Source organism: Phacochoerus africanus, chromosome 16 (assembly GCF_016906955.1).
Source record: "Phacochoerus africanus isolate WHEZ1 chromosome 16, ROS_Pafr_v1, whole genome shotgun sequence".
In the NCBI taxonomy this organism is placed as follows: domain Eukaryota; kingdom Metazoa; phylum Chordata; class Mammalia; order Artiodactyla; family Suidae; genus Phacochoerus; species Phacochoerus africanus.
In genome coordinates, this window is record NC_062559.1 from 39,375,885 (window position 1) to 39,395,008 (window position 19,124).

At 45.7% G+C, this 19,124-nt stretch overlaps 1 protein-coding gene and 1 long non-coding RNA gene across 3 annotated transcripts in view; one reads left to right on the forward strand and one right to left on the reverse strand.

Annotated features, from left to right (window-relative positions):
- The first annotated feature begins 1,865 nt into the window (after positions 1-1,865).
- Positions 1,866-14,849, forward strand: LOC125117752 (uncharacterized). The gene is made up of 4 exons (XR_007132717.1): positions 1,866-2,039; positions 5,885-6,034; positions 6,531-8,483; positions 14,701-14,849. It is a non-coding gene; the product is annotated as an uncharacterized LOC125117752 (long non-coding RNA).
- A 2,560-nt stretch (positions 14,850-17,409) lies between these two features.
- BMPER (BMP binding endothelial regulator) overlaps positions 17,410-19,124 on the reverse strand; it is a 246,117-nt gene continuing 244,402 nt past the window's right edge. For both annotated transcript variants that reach the window (XM_047763268.1, XM_047763267.1), the window contains exon 15: positions 17,410-18,811. In XM_047763268.1, the coding sequence (XP_047619224.1) occupies positions 18,630-18,811 (182 nt within the window). In that variant the 3' untranslated portion in view covers positions 17,410-18,629. The remainder of the gene's footprint in view (positions 18,812-19,124) is intronic.

Genomic DNA, 19,124 nt, shown 5'->3' on the forward strand with positions numbered 1-19,124 from the left:
ACCCACAGCTCTCTGCCCTACTTCAGTCATTTCTGCAAGTTGAAATCTTTGCTAAAGAAAGGGAAGAATCCAGCATTGATAAGGAAAGGAGGATTTGCCATGAGGAATTTATCTTCTCCTTTTACAGCCAACCTTAAGGATTATAGCAAGTTCCCTTTTATACCCCCCTTATATTTTAGGGCCACACCCACAGCATATGAGGGTTCCCAGGCTAGGGGTCGAATCGGAGCTGTAGCCACTAGCCTACACCACAGCCACAGCAACACCATATCTGAGCCATGTCTGCGACCTACACCACAGCTCACGGCAATACCAGACCCTTAACCCACTGAACAAGACCAGGGATCGAACCTGCATCCTCATGGTACTAGTCAGATTCGTTTCTGCTGTGCCATGATGGGAACTCCCCTTTATACCCATTTTAAAGATGAAAAAAAATTGAGATTCAGAGAGGTCAAGTCATTTGTCCAAGATTATATAACTAGTAAATGGTGAAACTAATGAATGGTCTAATACTGACACTTTATATCCTAGAAAACACATGGAAATCCAGATAAAGTTAACACAGTATCATATCTGGACTGGTTTCCTGGTTGCTGAACATAGCATAATAGACCAGAAATGTAGAGATGCCCTAAGAGATCCTGTTCCCTGTGAGAGAAAGAGTAGCCTCCACGGATGTCAGCTTAGTAATTGCATTTTATGTAGTTCTGCACCTGGAGATTCCTGCGACCTCTTACTGGCTCTGACGTGAGTAATTCTTTTAGTCAAGCGCTATTAACCAATGCCCTGCTTCCTGTGTAGATACGTCCAGACATGGCTCCCAGTCATCCCTGACCCTTTTGAAATACCTTTTCCTGGGCATAGGCTAGATCTTAGTGATTTGTTTCTACTGTATAAAATACAGAGAATTTGATGGCAAAGGCCCATTGGGAAGCATAGACATTTATGCTCACCAGGTTGGAAGTAGATGCCCAGCTTTCCTACTGGGGGTGAGGAGGTGCCAGAGAAAACTAGGTCGAGAACTGGGATTTTGCTGCCCACCTGGTGGTAATAGGGAGCTCCCGCCAGTGTCAGTGGAGGCCATGTGGGGAGCACCCTCTCCCAGCCTGGATGGTGCCAGCAAAGGTCTAGTGGGAAGCGTTAACAGCTCCTCCTGCCAGCAGTAGTAATAAAGTGCCCCTTCCCCCACCCCAGGCTGAGCAGAGAACCTGCACTCCCCCCCCACCCCCCGCCGCCTGTACAGTGTCAGAGGGAGCCCGCTGTTACAGACTGATTTCTCTCCCTTAATTCACATATCGAAGCCGTAACCCCCTAGGCCGAAAGCTGCGTTTCCTCTATTTGTCTCTGATTCTTGTGACTCAGTGACAGCTAGGGTAGAGATAGGGAAGTGGCAGGGACATAACGGCCAAAGCCACAAAAGTCCTTTTTTTACGTAACTGGCGCTGTTTGTAGTATACTCTCGGCTATAGAAGGCTCTCTAGTGTAACTGGTATCCAAATTCTAGCCCTGTCTCTTGCAGCACATGAACGGATTTGGTAGAGGATCAACACCCAACCGCATCCTAACAAGGACTCTGCGCTGCACAGCTTCCTGGCTGACTTCTTACTGGGTCCCTCAGCTCCTGCCCTGAGGTCTACAGCCCTGCAGGCCCCATGCCCTGGGTCCCACCCTCTGGATTTGAGAGCAGGGCTGTTTCACTGTAAAGTATAGCCTCTTTCTCCTCTAACTAGAAGATGCAGTGAGGAAGGCAGAGCGTGTCTCTGAGGTCCTCCGTTAAGCTCACTTCTCCCTTCCCTTGCCAGCATCTGTGTTCCCCTGTCCCACTGGTCCGGAACTTCCTACTTGTTTTTCAAAACCCCATTGTGAGGGCCTGGGTTCCTTCACCGTCTCGTGTTCCATGGCGATGTCTGAAGCCGGCATAATCCTCTTTACCTGCTCCTCCCTCAGGCAATAAGCAGGTTGCTTGGACCCAGAAGAATAGCTACTTTCTGTGGCCACACTGTGAGGGAGGGCTTCCAGGTGGCTGGGGAAATTAGGTAAGTCAAATGGACTTTTCAATTCCTGGCTCTGCCATTTACTGGCTGCATATTTTTGGGTGAGTCACTCTGTCTTTCTAACCCGCAGTGAGCTTATCTGGAAGGAGGGAGAGCTCTATCAAATGGGTGATGCACCACATAGCATGACCCAAATAGTGCTGATATGCTATCAGAGTTTTCCAGATCGCAGTCTTAGGTTCACAGCCATTGAAGTAAAAATGTTCTCTGCCAAACAAAAAACGTGATGTATTCCTGTATCTGGAGTTTTTAGTTTACTCCGATAGGGACTTTTGGCTTCTCTGCAATTTTCCTGGCATAGGCCTTTCACAGAAAACGCAATGGAGACAAAGCCCAGGGCACCTCGGGATTCCTGTCTATCTGCCCCCTAATTAAATATTCTTGCATCTGGCTCCATCTGAGTGAGGATTTTGTCCTTCTATGATCTCTGTCTACATTTAAATATGTTTCTGTTTTAAACAGCCTCAGACCTGTGGGAGTTTGTTCTAAAAGAAGTGAGTGATAAACTCCCCCATATCATATATATATATATATTTTTTTTTTTTAAAAATTCATATATAAAAAGTTTAAAAAAAAAATCAGGCACTCAGCCTTCCGGAATTTATCTCTTGGAAATGACAATAGGCTGCCTCAGACTTTCAAACATCTAATTTGTAAGTGATCTATTTTTATAAAGGACAAGGAGGGATAGTGGGGGGAGGTATATGAGCTCATTAAAATTGTCATGACAATTTAATGAGGATGGATTGTCTTCATTTTGCAGTCGATGAAACAGGGGTTCAGAAAGATTAAGCAACTTCTTCAAGGTCACACTACATGTTAATAAGGAGCCGGGAATGTAAAGCTAGTTTTCTCTAACTGAAAATTCCCTGTTTTGGGTGCCGGGTACAGACACCTTACCGAACCACCAGGAATAGGAAGGGGTGCTTTAAGCAGAAGGAAAAAGCAAAACAAAACCCAAAGATTCTTCCAGAGAAAAAGGCTGGTCAGCTAAAGAAGAGCAAATGGGCTTCAGATGGTCCCTCCCACCTCCACCCAACCCTAATTTCAAGTTCCCCCCGTTGCATGTATGATTTGGAGTAAGCCTGAGAGGTGTCCTAAGGTGCAGCTCCAGGCTCTTCCTCAATATCCCAAGTCAGGGAAGGTCGCCCATGGAGGACCCGTGGTGCAGCTGTGGGTAGACAGCAGAGCTCTAGTCTGGGCTTTGGTTTTAATGGTCATGGAGAGAGAATTTCAGATTTCAGGATTTTTCTAGTTCTTACTTCATTTGATGGTCCCTGTAACCCTGTGAAATTGACAGAACACAGAGGATACACTCATGTTTTAATTTATTCTTTCTTATGTTTAACCAGTGTATATTGTATATTGAGTACCTCCTTCAGACTAAGAACTTTTTTTTTTTTAAGGGCCACAGTTGTGGTATGTGGAAGTTCCCAGGCTAAGTGCTGAATCATCGGAGCTGCAGCTGCCAGCCACAGCCACAGCAATGACAGATATGAGCCGTGTCTGTGACCTACACTTTAGCTCACAGCCATGCCAGATCCTTAACCCACTGAGCGGGGCCAGGGATCAAACCCTCATCTTCATGGATACTGATTGGGTTTGTTACCACTAAGCCACAATGGGAACTCCCAGGCTAAGAACTTTCAAAGGAATATATATTTATGTCAATTAACCCAAATTATGTGCCATACAAACAGTTAAAAACTGAAGCTTGGTGAGGGTAGAGCAGTTGCTCACATAAATACGAAGTTGTAGAGTAAGGACTAGAATCCTGATGAATCGGGTTTCCAGTACGTGGTCCTTCCCACTAGGTCAGGGATTGGTAAACGCTTCCTATAAAGATGCAGATAGTAAATATTTTAGTTATGGTGGCCATACTGTCTCTGTCACAAATACTCAATTCTGTGCTTGTGGTGTGAATATGGCCCTAGACAAATTCATAAGGAGTGAACATGGCTGTGTTTCAACACAACGTTATTTGCAAAAAATATCGGTGGGCCAGCTTTGGCCCGTGAACCATTTATGCCCACTGCCGTAGGCCACTACCTTGGTTCCCTCGGTATCTCCATACCTAGCCAGGCCCTTACATTTCTCACCAGTTTCTTCCCCAACCCAACACCAAGCCATCTACTTGCCTTTCCTCCTTCCCTTCTTGAGAAGCTGAAATCTAAAATTAGTACTCTGGGAGTGCCCTGGTGTCCTAGCAGTTAAGGACTCCGCATTGTCACTGCTATGGCTCACGTTTAATCCCTGGCCTGAGAACTTCTGCATGCCATGGAATAAATAAAATTAAATTAAATTAAATTAAATTAAAGTAGTACTCTGATGACAATTTTACCTCTGTCCTCTCTTGGGGTGAAGTGATTCCAGGCATGGAGAAGCAGGTAGGTCGATCCCAAAGAAGACACTGCATATTTGAGTCAGAGAAGGCTTGTGGTGGAGCTCTCCAGAAGGCTCTCATTGACCTCATGGCTCCATGGTCAGATTCTTGGAGGGCAGGAGGAAGAGTCGCAGGCGCCGAGATTCCCCTCCGTGATGTTGAGGATCTTGGTAGAGATGCTCAGATTTCAGGTGGTCAGGACTCGAATCTTCCTCTCGACCATGCTGCCATCTTGACCCCAGCACCACACAACAGGAAAAATGAAGAACACAATAGACGAAGAGTGCAGCATCCTTCAGGATACACCCCAGGTTCTAGAACCTTCTACCCTCCCACAGTCACCTCCCCTGGATGTGCACAAAAGGGAGTATCTGATTAGATTGGTCTGCCACTCATCCCGCTGGAGGATCCTTGTTGAGTGCAATTCTGTCTGTGGTGGGTCAGCAGCTGTTCTGGGCACCAGAGTTATGTCAATAAACAAAACAAAATGCCTGCTTTCATGAACTAACATCTAATTAAGACAAACGCAAAGGAATAAATCTATAATATTTTAGACAGGGAGACAAATGAGGAACGGGGAGTGGATTGTTGCAGGGAAAGGTACTGTCATAGAGGAAATGATAGAACAAAAACTTTTTGACAAGGTAATGTTTATGCAGAGACTTCAATGAGGTGAGAGAGTGAAATATACAAATGTGTGAAGGAATAGCATTCTGGGAAGAGTGAACAGCAAATGCACAAGCCTGGAAGTGGGAACATTTCTGGAAGTTGGAAACTGCAAAGAGGCTGATGGAGACCGGAGTGTCTGGAACAGTGAGAGAAGAGTAGAGAAGTACAAGATGAATTCAGAAATGGAGAAAAGAGTCAGAGCATACAGGCTTTTGTAGGTGCTAGAAAGGATTTAGGATTTTATTTTGAAATGAGTTGTCATTGGGTTTAAGAGGGGGCAGGACATGCTATGATAAGAGTTTTTAAAGGTTTGGCCTGGGAGTTCTTGCTGTGGCCCAGTGGGTTAAGGACCTGGCATTGTTACTGCTGTGGCTTGGGTAGCTGCTGTGAAGCAGGTTTGATCCCTGGCCTGGGAACTTATGCATGCCATGGGTGAAGCCAGAAAAAAAAATTAAAAAAAAAAAAAGAAAAAAGTTTACCCTGGCTGCTGCCTGCTATGTATGCTGTGTGGTGGGGGAGAGGGAAGGGAATAGTGGATGAGGGCTCTATCTGCAAACTAGTGCCATAGTCTAGATAAGAGTTGCTGATAATTTGGACCAGGGCAATGGCTGTGGGGATGGTGAGAGATGGTCAGATTTGGGATGTATTTCAGGAGCAGAGTTGACAGAAATTACTCATGAGTGGAACGTGAGGTGAGGAGAAAGTAGGGAGGCAGGATACCTCTCAGGTGTTACGCCCTCTCATAACCTCTTCACTCACCTTTTTGTTCCATCAGTTGCTGTGACAACAAGCTGGCGGGGGTGTAGTTTGCTGCACTTTGCAGCTCTTGTCTTCTGCTCCAGGGCACTCAGCTGCCTGGGGGAACCTGGAAATCCAGTAATTCACACCTCAGGAGCAACATCGGACAGACAGTGGTTTGGAGCAGGTGGGTGACACGCACACTTACTTGGAGAGTACCTGCTGGAACTTTGGGGATCCCTCAGGAGCCCACAGCAGTGACCATCTCAACCTTAAATCCCTTGGGTCAGAGTTCCCTCTTCCCATTTTACTCTTCTGAGACCCTCAGTTTTCCCTGGGTTCTTTTCCCAAAATAAATTTCCTCCAGGCAAGCCCTCGCCTGAGGCCCTAACCAAGACACATACTCCATGGCACTGAAATGTAGGTGACCAAAGGAGGGGAGGTGCAGATGGGCAGATGGATATTGAGTGCAGCTTAGAGAGGACATAGGAAAGCCTGCGTGGCCCATCAGACTTCCAAGTGGAGACAGCGAAGAGGCAGTTGGATGACTCGAGTCAAAGTCAGAACATGGTGTGCAGAAAAGAGTAGGCTCTTTGGCATCAAGGGTCCCTTGTTGAGGTGTGGCGGGTGCCCCACACCCACAGACTCCACCCACATGAGTCTTCATTTCCCCCTGTTCCCAGAGTGAGTGACTCTTTTCCTGGCCCCGAGGAGCAGCTGAAGAGGATGCAGTGACCAGTGGAAGGACACGCAGCGTGTCCTGTATCGTGAGGTCAGCTCTTCCACACTCTCCTCATTTGATTCTGGCTCCAGCGGACACTGGGTCCTCACAGCAGGCAAGCAGTCACATTCGAATGAACGCTGATTGTTCAAAGTTAACACGGCCCCCTTTGCAGGGGGATGTTGTCTGATGGGAGTTTTCTCTCCGTGAAGATCCCTGCTGAGGTTTCAGGGGAGGAGGAAAGAAGTGAGACGAGAGGCACTGGGGGAGGTGGAGACGGTGAGCAGCTATGAGCCCAGCGGCACCTCTGACGACTGCCATCCCCTCCCCCGCCTGAGCTGGGGCTGCCGAGAGGAGACGGGACTCGGCTTTTGTTTTCATTTCCATTTAATTTGCCCAAATGAAAACTGCAATTACAGAGCAATTATACGTCCCCATGTGCTTCAGGGATGCTGTCCCTGGCACATTTCCTATCCCTATTTGGAGAATTCACCCATAAAAGCATCAGATTCGTCTGCATTATATGTGGAAATCTGCAGTTTCATCCTTTGTGCAAGGGATAAAAATTCACCCTGGGGTATCAAGTTTAATAAGGCTTAATTAGACCAATTTGCAGTAAGCTGAGGTTTCCACTCTGCATTTTGACAAGCAGCTCGAGCTGGTTCACTAGATTTTTATGTTTGGGAATTTCTGTATCTCAAACAAAAAGGTCAGAAGGAACATAAAATTCTACAAGACTCTAAGGCATCCTGAATTGCTGTTGTCATTGGTATGTGTACATGTGTTTGTTGTGTCACGTCTTTGGAATGTTCTCATTGATTATGAAAGTGTGATCTTGGGTAGCTGAGTAGTCTCTCCATCAGGGGGATTCAACAAAGTTGATTTTACTGAGTTGCACTTTGATGCCCTATCTCTGGAGTTTCATCCAGGTCCCTCAGAAGGAAAAGCCTTACAAAATTCATTCTTACGGCCATAGGGAAAGGGCTGAGGCCTTTCTTCATGAGGAGGAGGATGTGGGTCAGGACACAAGAGAAGAGAAAATTGTATACTTTCTTTTTTCGTTGAATTTTTGACATTAGGAATTCTAGATACTTGACTGAAAACTGGAAGCAATATTCTACAACCAAAAGAGGTTTCAAAAGGCGTGTGGCAAACAGAGCCACTCCTCTCTGTTGATCCACGAGGTACTGTTGACACTGCCTCTGCAGCGCTGGGGCAACAGAATGCCCTTCAACCCTCTAGGGTATGTTCCCTTCTTAGCGGATACAGTGCCTTAAATGCTCATTTTACAATGAGGCTCCTGGTCAAAGATGCTAAGTACCAGAAGACTCAAGGTAGAAGCTGAAGATGTGATCCTTAAAACTGATAATGTATAGACCTCAGAATGGCCCTCAGGTATCTCAGGTATCTTTTTGACAAAGTGATTCTTGAGGGAGTAGGAATCAGGACAGCTACATTTTTTTAAAAAAGTGCCTGGAAAGGACTGGAACATAAGATGCTGCCGGCAGAGCAGGCCAGTTTGGAATGGGGTCGGGGGAGAGATGGTAGAAAGCAGCATATGACAGCTCCATTCGGGGAGAGGAAGACAGAAATGAAAGGAAGGGAAAAAACTGAGCGATGATAGAAAGGGGTACGGATAGAAAAGGCTGGCACAGATTAATAGCTGACATGGCAGTTGGTTTTAATTACTGGTGCAAAATCGCAGGAAGCTCCATTATGATCTGTTTCTCTAGTTGAAGAATTACCTCTGGCTCTGCATGCTATAATCCGATTGTGGGGGTCTTGGGCTGTAAATACTGAGGGTCTGTGGTCTGTAATAGAAGCCTTTCCTCTTTCTGCCAGAAAAGGAGCAGGAGCTGAAAAAGCGAGGCCAGTCTTACAACTCACTGGACTTCTGGCAAGAATCCCTCCCCTGGTAGGTGCACACCCTTGCCTAAGACTGAGGTAGCCTTCCTGGAGCACCTGCTCACACCACATCCAGGATCCAAGCACCAAGTCAGACCAGGCCAACAAAATCCAGGCCAACTCATGCTGTAAGAAAGCTGATTCATCTGGAGGTTTGTCCCTACCCAGCTTTGATGGAGCTCAATAGATGCTTTTAGACTTAGGGACCTTGTCCCCATGTGTCAAAAAGGCACATTCCTGAAGACAATACAGATCAGGCCATAAGTTCATAGGAGAAGAATATCAGAACTGCATTTTATCTCCTTCCATTTGTTTGAAGGCAACGTAGATAAAGCCACATCTGCACAGCTTCTGCCTGATGCAGCCCCTCTTAGGTCGTGCTGCAAAAAATACCTGTGGTTGTATCAGCTGCACCTTTGCTGCTTGCCTCACACCTCTCCCCATCTCTTACCAGGATTCTTCTTTCATTGTAAAAAGGATTGTGTGTTTATGTTTGGAGGAGAAACAAACAAAACTGCATGCGTTGCTGATACGAAGATAATAAACTGTTGCTATGTAACAAAAATAATATGCATATACATTATTTAGGCAAACATTTCCACTTGCTGTCACAGAACAGACAGCCCAAATGAAAGAGCCATATGAACAAGAAATCATGGAACCAATCTCAAGGAAAACAAGTTTTGCTTTGGAAAATTTCTTTCAAAATATATGCACTTGAAATCAATTAAATAATAAAATTGTAACATTCAATAAATGAGGTAGAACTTGAAACCAATAAAATACAAAATTTCCAAAATGTGGAAAAAAATTATTCAAGTTCTTTTGAGGTAAAAAAAATTTAAATGTATATACCACATTGTTCCTTGACATTTCCCCCCAGAGTAAAACTAAAAGAAATAAATAGCAAATTCATAAAATTAATATGGAAAACACCTTCCCTCCCTTGCTGCCCTCTCCATTCCCAAAACAAAAATGTGAAGCTGATAGATCCACTCTGACTCTCAGGAATAGTTCAGACGTAGAAAACCCCTCCCAGCTCAACTGGACACTCCAGTTCCCACGGTTGCCATTTTTATCTCCCTTAACCCAAGCAACACAACCACCCCAACGGCCCAGCAAAGGACGAACAAGACAGTCATGCCATGAATCATAAATCTCAGCAGGCAAACTGACTGGTTTAGGGTCTAAATTTACCTGCCAAGGTGAAATAGCGTCATATATTAACAGACCATCGAAAAGATTCTCCCCAGTGCATCTCAGAGCATCGCAGTTCAAGATAGCTGTGTGGATGCATCTCGGACATGAAATTGCTCAGGCTGAGCTGCTCTGTCTGTGAAAACAGATGTGCCCCAAAGGCCTTCACATAAAAGTGAGGCACGCTGTTCGACGCCGTTGAGCAGTCTGTCCCATGCCCACCCTGAGGTTTTAGGGATGGTAGGCGTGGGAGATGCTGTGGATAAACCTGTCTGGCAATCCTCTATCATTCTTCCCACTTCAGTTCCCTGTGACAGCAAGTTAGCTCTGAGAATGAGTGAAGTGCGCAAGCCAGTTTTCTAAGGCAGAGTCCTCCTGATCTGTCCTCAAGAGGGCGATGGGCATTCATGTTGAGGGGCGAGTTTCCTTGGAATCACCTTCTCAGAAGCGTGCAATGGAGGCAGCTGGGACAGGTCACATCACAGGCTCCCCGCACAGCCTGCGGAGTATGGCGAGGGCTCCGGCCAGGGTTCCTGTAGACTCCCACCCTCCTCCATGCTTATTTAAACACCCAAGCCAAGAGTTCCCGTCGTGACGCAGTGGTTAACGAACTTGACTAAGAACCATGAGGTTATGGGTTCGATCCCTGAACCTCACTCGGTGGGTTAAGGATCCGGCGTTGCCGTGAGCTGTGGTGTAGGTCGCAGACGCGGCTTGGATCCCGCGTTGCTGTGGCTCTGGTGTAGGCCGTCGGCTACAGCTCCGACTGGACCTCTAGCCTGGGAACCTTCATATGCTGCGGGTGCGGCCCTGAAAAGACAAAACAAAACAAAACAAACGAACAAAAAAACCCCAAGCTCGAAGGAGCTGTTCAGGATCTGATGCTTTAAATGACATGCAGGAACATGGTGACAATGACAGTATAACAAATGGTATTTACACTCTCAGAGCCAAAGTGAAACTTTTTCATCACCGCAAACATTTCCTTAAAGCCCCAAATTTCACTGTTGAAAGAACCCCACTGAGGAATTACTCAGTAAGCCAAGTTCCAGCTGGAGGAAGCAGAGAAGAATTTTATGTCAATTTTCAAGGCATGCACTTGGTTATGACACAAAGTGGCTAAAACATGACAGACTTGTTCCCACCAGAACTCTGGGTGAGCTGTGTTTCCAGGCCTTTCACCTGTAGGTGTGGCCAGAGCTGCTGACACCAGTAGGTCCAGCTCTTGGGATCTGAGTGCCACCACCCACCTCCTGCCATCTGGCCACAGCCAAGTCAACAAAAGCAGTGGTTAATAATCAGAATTTGGACCTGTTCTGTTACAGCAACTGATGCCTACAGAGTCTGAAAGATGCCTCCCACTGCACAGGGCAACACTAAATGTCAGAACAGTCTCATTAGAAGCCGCCTCCCTCATCCTTCCCTCTCTGGATTTTCAGAAGACACATCAGGGAAACTCGAACACACCAGGTACAGGAAACAAAAAGCCCGTAACAAAATGACAAAACATCCTCAAATCCTGCTTGTGCTCCATCCACTAGAAATCAGAGGAAGCTTAAAAAGACCTCTCAGGGTGTGTGAGTTGCATTCCCATAGCTCAGAAAATTTCTCTGGATCGGCTACACCCCAGCAGGATCCAAACCCTGTTCTCTGCTCCCCTAGATTATCTGCTGACGTTTCTCCTTTCCATGCTGTCGCTCATGCCCTCAGCTCTCAGACTGCAGCATCCCTGCTCACTCTCTCTCTCGTACACACACACATACACATGCACACATCTCTTTGCACAGGTAGAGCCCGTTTGGACTAGTAAGGCTCATCAGGGGAGTCACTTTCTCTGGCAAGTTTCCCAGACACTTTTCCCAAACAGAAAAGCCCACCTTGGGCTTCCTGAGGCCCCCATGGCCAGCTATGTGCTCCTCTGATTTGCTGCAGGTCATTCGTCCTGGACTGTGTCTTAATCCCAATGCTCGGGTGTTTGTTGAGCTAAACCGAACACAGCCTAGAGGAAAGACTTCGATTTACAATGGAAATTTCTCTTACTCAGCTCTCCTGTCCGCGTACCTCATGCAAAGGACTGGCACTGCCACAACCCATCACTTGCCCGTCTGCCACCCACCCTGTCCTAAAAGTTCTCCCCTTGGTCCCTCCTACCTCCTAGTTTGGGGGCTCATCTTCTCTCACCTGGACTATCTCAGGGGGCTCCCACCTGCTCCTCTGACTGAAAAGCCCGCCTCCACTCCACTCGCTGAGACAAAGCTCCGTTAATGTCGTCCCACAGCTGGATCTGCATAGACCTTCCCATCCGGAGCCTCAGCCCACCGGGGGCTGTGTGGGGAATGGGTGACAGGGATGTGGGCAGCCCTTCCACTCTTGGAGCAGTTAGACTGGACTTGAGACATCCCCAGAGGTGACCTCCAGCTGCAAGCAGCCCCATTTACTTCAGTACCCAAATGTAATTTTCTGAACACATGGTGGCATAAAACACGTTGGGAAGCACGGCCCTGAAGATGAAACCCAGGCTCCTTAACAAGACCACGAAGCCTCCACACATGTGCTCACCTTCCCCCATGTCACGCTGCTTGCGGTGCAGCCACAGGTTCGAAGCCACTGGCTGCCTTGGTGCTTGGCTCTGCCCTGCCTCTCCCGCTCCCTTTTCTTAGCCAGTTGCACTCTGAATCAGCCTTTAATTCAGGCTCATCTCTACACGCAGATTTCCCATCCTTCTTCCCCACATTGACGTTTTCAAAGCTGACTTGCTCAAGATTGATTTTTTTTTTCTTTTTTTCTTTTTCTATTGTCTTTTTAGGACTGCAACCTTGGCATATGGAGGGTCCCAGGCTAGGGGTCCAATCTGAGCGACAGCTGCTGGCCTACATCACAGCCACAGCAGCTCAGGATTGGAGCCACATCTGCAACCTACACCACAACTCATGGCAATGCCGGATCCTTAACCCCCTGAGCGAGGCCAGGAATTGAACTTGCATCCTCATGGTTACTAGTCACATTTGTTTCCGCTGAGCCATGATGGGAACTCCCCTCAAAATTAATCTGAGAGGGAACACAGTAAAGATGGACCTCATGCAAGGGCTCATCATTTGTTTGGTTTAATTAAACACATGTAACAACACAGAACTTAAGCTCCAAAGCCCCTCTTAAAGGACTAAATGTTTTGGTTCTTAATTCAGGGTCAGCATAATCACCAGCATTAGTTTCTGTTCCCTGTTTATTCATTCTTGGCCACTTGAAGCTTGTCATTTTTCAGAATTAAAATCTTAGGTTCTGGAAAGGCTTGTACTTCAGGATTTAGAATTGGAGACAATTTTGGCTGGCTCCTGAGGGTTGTTTGGAGGAGATAGCTAATTAAAATATCTTGGGCCTGTCCCCTAAGGCATCTCTTTGTCTCACACCAAGAGCATCTAGACTCTCATCCTGATACTTGTCAAATCCAGATGATTTTCAGTGACAAAGAGCAGCAAAGTGAACAGAAACTCAGGAAGGAAAAACTCCACACAGAGCTGTTAGAACCCTGAGACCTGATTTCATTTATGCAAGAAAAATGTATTGATGACCTACCACGTTTCTTTTTGTTTGTTTCTTTTTCTTTTTTGGCTTTTTAGGGCTGCATTTGCAGCATATGAAAGTTCCCAGGCTACGCCACAGCCACAGCAACATGGGATCTGAGCCATGTCTGTGACCTACACCACAGCTCACAGCAACACTGGATCCTTAACCCACTGAGCGAGGCCAGGAATCAAACCTGCATCCTCAGGGATCCAACAGCTGAGCCCTGACGGGAACTCTGGTTGTTGCAAACGTCTTGATGTCAGAATCCTTTGTTCTTATAGCTGTCTAAAAAGGTCAGGTCAAGATGTTTCTGGAAATCTGGGAGTTCCCGTCGTGGTGCAGCAGAAACGAATCTGACTAGGAACCATGAGGTTGCGGGTTCGATCCTAGGCCTCACTCAGTGGGTTAAGGATCCGGCATTGTGGTGAGATGTAGTGTAGGTCAGCAGCTGCAGCTCCGATTTGACCCCTAGCCTGGGAACCTCCTTTCTGTCTTTTTAGGGCTGTAGGTGAGGCCCTAAAAAGACAGAAAGACCAAAAAAAAAAAAAAAAAAGATGCTTCTGGAAATCTGACAAATGTTATTCTCTGTTCTGCAACTTATCTCCATATGAATGGAAAAATGTTTTACCTTTAAAGGTCAGAGACTTGTAATAGGTTATCCTCTGTATTTCAGCCTATTGGCAACTTTCCTAACTTGTAGCAAAAGCAATAGAATACAAAGCTTAAAGTAAAAGAAACAGATCCAAAATGGAGTCAGATTTCTTCTTCCCTGTTATGGTCAGATGCTCAGGAAACAGCAAGTTTTAAAGAGGTGGCTTTTCTCCTGAAGAGTTGGTAATTTTCAGTATGGTACCCTTTTAGGCAAAAATTGCCCTTATAATAATTGTAAATGTCAACAATTCATTTCTCCTCCTAGTTCAAAACTTTTGGTTTTGGACTTTCAAATCATTCCTGTTTTCACAGGGAGAGGAGAAAGAACTCCCTTTTACTGAGCATCAGCTACAGTCGGCCCTGCATGGGTTCCAACTCCAAGGATTCAACCAACCGCAGATTGAAAATATTTGGAAAAAAATTTCCAGAAAGTTTCAAAAAGCAAAACTTAAAAGTTGCTATGTGCTGGCAACTATTTATATAGCACTGACATTGCATTTACAACTATTTATACAGGGTTTATGTTGCATTATTATTATAAATTATCGAGCGATATGAACTCTGTGAGAGGATGTGCATAAGCTATATGCAAATACTGTGCCATTTTCTATAAAGGACTTGAGCACCTGCGGATTTTTGGTACCGAGGGGTGACTGTGTGTACAGCTGGAAAACAGTTGTGCTTGTTCTTCGTTCAAGGGTGTCCTCCCCCACAACAAAATTCAGTATTCATATCTAATAGCATAATCAAAGTGTGGACTCTATACATGTAGCTAAAATGATATTAACCCATCTTTTAATTTTATATCTACCCAGAACCAACCCTAACTGCTGACCTGAGTTATACACATTCAAGAGAGAAGTAGAAGGTTTTCATTACAAGTCATCTAACTCTGCAGGAGTTTGGCTTTGAAAACCCCCTGAAAAGGACTCATGTGAATAAAGCGGGGCCATTCTCATTGAAGCACTTGGTAAGTGTCCCTTATGATCAATCATTAGACACAGTCATTGCTCAGCTTTAGCCCATGGCCAAAATAGAAGCAACTGTTCATCTGATTTTTCCACTTCTCCCATCAGACTTGTTCGATTGGTGGGTCTGAATAATCCTCTTCCTTCTCTGCCTCATCTTTCTTCGAGGGTTAGGAATAAAAAAAATGTATCAAGGTTAAACTAAATGCTAGATAAGGTATGTGACACAACCTTGTAATCAAGCCTCCACACCCCGCCCCCCACCATGGATGGAATCAGTCCATGAAGAAGAGCCTTCACCATGTATGCACCAAGGCTGGCCAGGATGAAAAGGGCTAGGAGGAGTTTCTGCCCTAGCTCAGTGGGTTAAGAATCTGACTGTAGGGAGTTCCCGTAGTGGTGCAGCAGAAGCGAATCCGACTAGGAACCATGGGGTTGTGGGTTCCATCCCTGGCCTTGCTCAGTGGGTTAAGGATCTGGTGTTGCTGTGAGCTGTGGTGTAGGTCACAGATGTGGGTTGGATCCCGCCTTGCTGTGGCTGTAGTGTAGGCCAGCAGCTGCAGCACTGATTGGACTCCTAGCCAGGGAACCTCCATATGCCGCGGGAACGGCCCCAGAAAAGGCAAAAAGACACACATACACACACACAAAAAAAAAGACCAAAAAAAAGAAAAGAATCTGGAGTTCCCGTCATGGCGCAGTGGTTAACGAATCCAACTAGGAACCATGAGGTTGCAGGTTCGATCCCTGGCCTTGCTCAGTGGGTTAACGATCCGGCGTTGCCGTGAGCTGTGGTGTAGGTCACAGACGCGGTTCGGATCCCGCGTTGCTGTGGCTCTGGGGTAGGCCGGCAGCTACAGCTCCAATTAGACCCCTAGCCTGGGAACAGGGGCCGCAGGAGCAGCCCTAGAAAAGGCAAAAAGACCAAAAAAGAGAAAAAAAAAAGAGAAAAAGAAAAGAATCTGACTATAGTGGCTTGGGTTGCTGTGGAGGTGACCATTTAATCCTGGCTGGGCACAGTGGGTTAATGGATCTGGTATAGGTCGTAGCTGTGGCTTAGATTCAGTCCCTGGCACAGGAATTTATATATGCCATGGGTGTGGCCAAAAAACTTAAAAAAAAAAAAAAAAGGTTGGGAAAGAGGTTATTTAGCTTTATTGGGTAGAGATAGTCCTTTTTGAATCATGAGCAGTAAATAACCTAGATTTTTCCCTTCTGGTTCATTTCCCTGCTGCGTCCCACTTTCACAGAGAAAAACTCAGAGTGAACTGGAAAGGAATTTTTTTTTTTTTTCCCCTTTTTAGGGCCGTACCTGCAGCATGTGGAGGTTCCCAGGCTAGGGGTCGAATTGGAGCTGCAGCCGCCGGTCTGCACCACAGCCACAGCAACACAGGATCCAAGCCAGGTCTGTGACCTACGCCACAGCTCACAGCAACACGAGATCTTTAATTCACTGAGCGAGGCCAGGGATCCAACCCGCATCCTCATGGATACTGGTCAGATTCGTTGACCACTGAGCCACGGTGGGAACGCCGACTGGAAAGGAATTTAAAGATATTCTGAAGGAATAAGAAAGAAGTCAACCAGGAGAGGTCAGCTGACTTCCTTACCCTCCTCTTTCAGAACAGAGCGGGGAGTAAACGAGATTTTGAGTGTAAAAGGAACTGCAAATTCTGCCTCCGATTACTGTGCAAGTAATCTCTCTAGTGGCAGAGTGTCTGGGCCTCCTGATCCTCAATCCTGCCCACACACTACAGTCTCTTCATGTTTTAGAGAAGCAAAGTGTGGCCCCAAGTACTTAAACCATGTGGACAAGGTCACCAACCACACCTGGAGCCTGAGTCGCCTACATCAAAGCCCCTTCCCAGGTACAGCACGGAAGCACTGGCCACCTCGGGTCCCAGATACTGAGAGTGTTTATGACCCAAGCAGGACAATGACAACCACGTCCCTTGGTGTCCCAGGCAGTCGCTATTATACTGTGTAACTTATTCAGTTTATTCAAACAGCTGGAGATGCCCCAGTAAAAAAAAATCCACATGAATCCTTTAGCTGTCATGAATACATGGAACAGGAACACCAGGGTCTCAACAAGCAAGAGCAATATGCTGTCACAACTTTGGAGGGTTACTGTTATCAATTAACAATATTCTTTATACAGATAAGTTATTGAGGGTATATAAAATATATCTAAATAAAGCTGTTAAAAATCAATGAACCTGGGAGTTCCCAGAGTGGCGCACTGGAAACAAATCCGGTTAGGAACCACGAAGTTGTGGGTTCGATCCCTGGCCTTGCACAGTGGGTTAAGGATCTGGCGTTGCCATGAACTGCAGAGTAGGTGGCAGGCACGGCTCAGATCTGGCGTTGCTGTGGCTCTGGCGTCAGCCGGCAGCAACAGCTCTGATTGGACCCCTAGCCTGGGAACCTCCATGTGCTGCGAGTGCGGCCCTAAAAAGACCAAAAAAAAAAAAAAAAAAAAAAATCAGTGAACCTGAAGTTACCACAGTGTATGTATAAAATGTAACACAACACATCTTGAAATAGAAAACACACTGTTTTCAATCTTAAGCCCTTTATTTACTACAATGCAGAACATTTTATTTTTAGACTTCAGTGGGTTTCGTTTTGTTGACATTTTCAGTTATTCAACTGAAAACAAATGTCAGGAAAATCACATGGTGACTAGTAGTAACTTAACAGGAAATGAGAGCAAGCATGTAGACCATTCTTTGTTTGGACTGGTGTTAAATCAACCAATCAATAAAGCCTTTCTTTCTGTCAAATAATTAGGATCAATTCACAATTGCCAAACAGTGCTGGACTAGGAACTCTCTAGAAATAATTGAAAGCTCTCATTTTATACGTGGAATAGTCACAAAATGTAGATCGCTTACTTTAGTTCATTGGATTTGCCCATCCTAAATTGCTGCAGGACTCAGAGAAATGGGATGTGTTGTCATACATTGTGCAACAGTTTCTTCAATGATCTGCTCATGCTCAATAAAACCAACAAGTCATCCAGGCACTCCATCATTTCAGTGGGTGACACAGAAGTAGACACATCCATCATACACAGATATTTAATTAGGAGACTCAAGGATTATGCAAAGATGGCAAGAAATCATTTGATTCTTCGGTTCTGCTCTAGTGACAAATACATATTCCTTGGGAACAAGCCAATCAATTTTGGAAATAATATCAGACCATGACCCAGTGAAGTCTAACAGCTGACCCCTTGCTTTGCATGCTCCATTGGAGCCTGTGGCCAGTCCCCAGCCATCTCTCGCAGGCGTACAGTCCTTTCTTGGGAAGCATGAAATGCCCCTAGGTAAATCTGTCCTTCTCCTGAAAAACACACTTCCCACTCAACTGCAAATCTGGATTCAAAGCTAAAATTAATTCAGGCAGGCAATTTAGATTTCTTAGAAAACTTCCTTAAAAATGACAAATGTATGTGATGGTAAAGCCATCCAGTATGTCTGCATGCTGCCTTATTAAATTAAAAACACCTGGTCTATTTATACAACGTATTCAATGGCTTTCAGACTAGAAACAATACATGTCTTATAGCAAAAAATATACATATAATAATCCACCTATAGTTTATATAAATGATGAAATGTTTCTGAATATATCTATATATCTATATATGTACACATACATACTCTGTGTGTGTTTGCAGAATCAGCACACAAATACTGCAGTCTTTCATTGGCTCTTTCACGTCAGTGTCAAGGACACCAGATTCAAAGTCTGAAGGAATGGAACAAAGGTCACCGCTGAGGACAAAGGACTGGCTTGATGCACCTTCCCTTGTGAAGAACCAGGTTTGCTGGACAGTGACAACCGGCAACACATGGCTTATTGCAGGGACCAATTTCATTCCAGTTGTCACAGGTCTTGACACATCCTGGGCCACAGGTATCATACACCGCACCATGCTTACACTGAGTGGCTGAAAAAGATCAGGAGACGATGATGAGACGTGGGGAAATAGGTTAATTCATCCTCAGCCCGGTGCCATTCCCACAGGCTCGTGTCACTCACGGCACAGGTCTGTCACAGCACAGGTGCACATCTGCATCCTCACAAAGGAAAAGAAACCCCCAACATGCCTCAAACACTCTGGGAATCACCTGCACCTAGAAAAACAACATCAAAGGTCCACCTGCTGGGCCAGGGAACTTCAAAATAAAACAAAATGAAAAAGCTTTATTCCCAGATAGGATCAAGGACGCATTAGTAAAGCTACAAGGAAATCCAGAGGG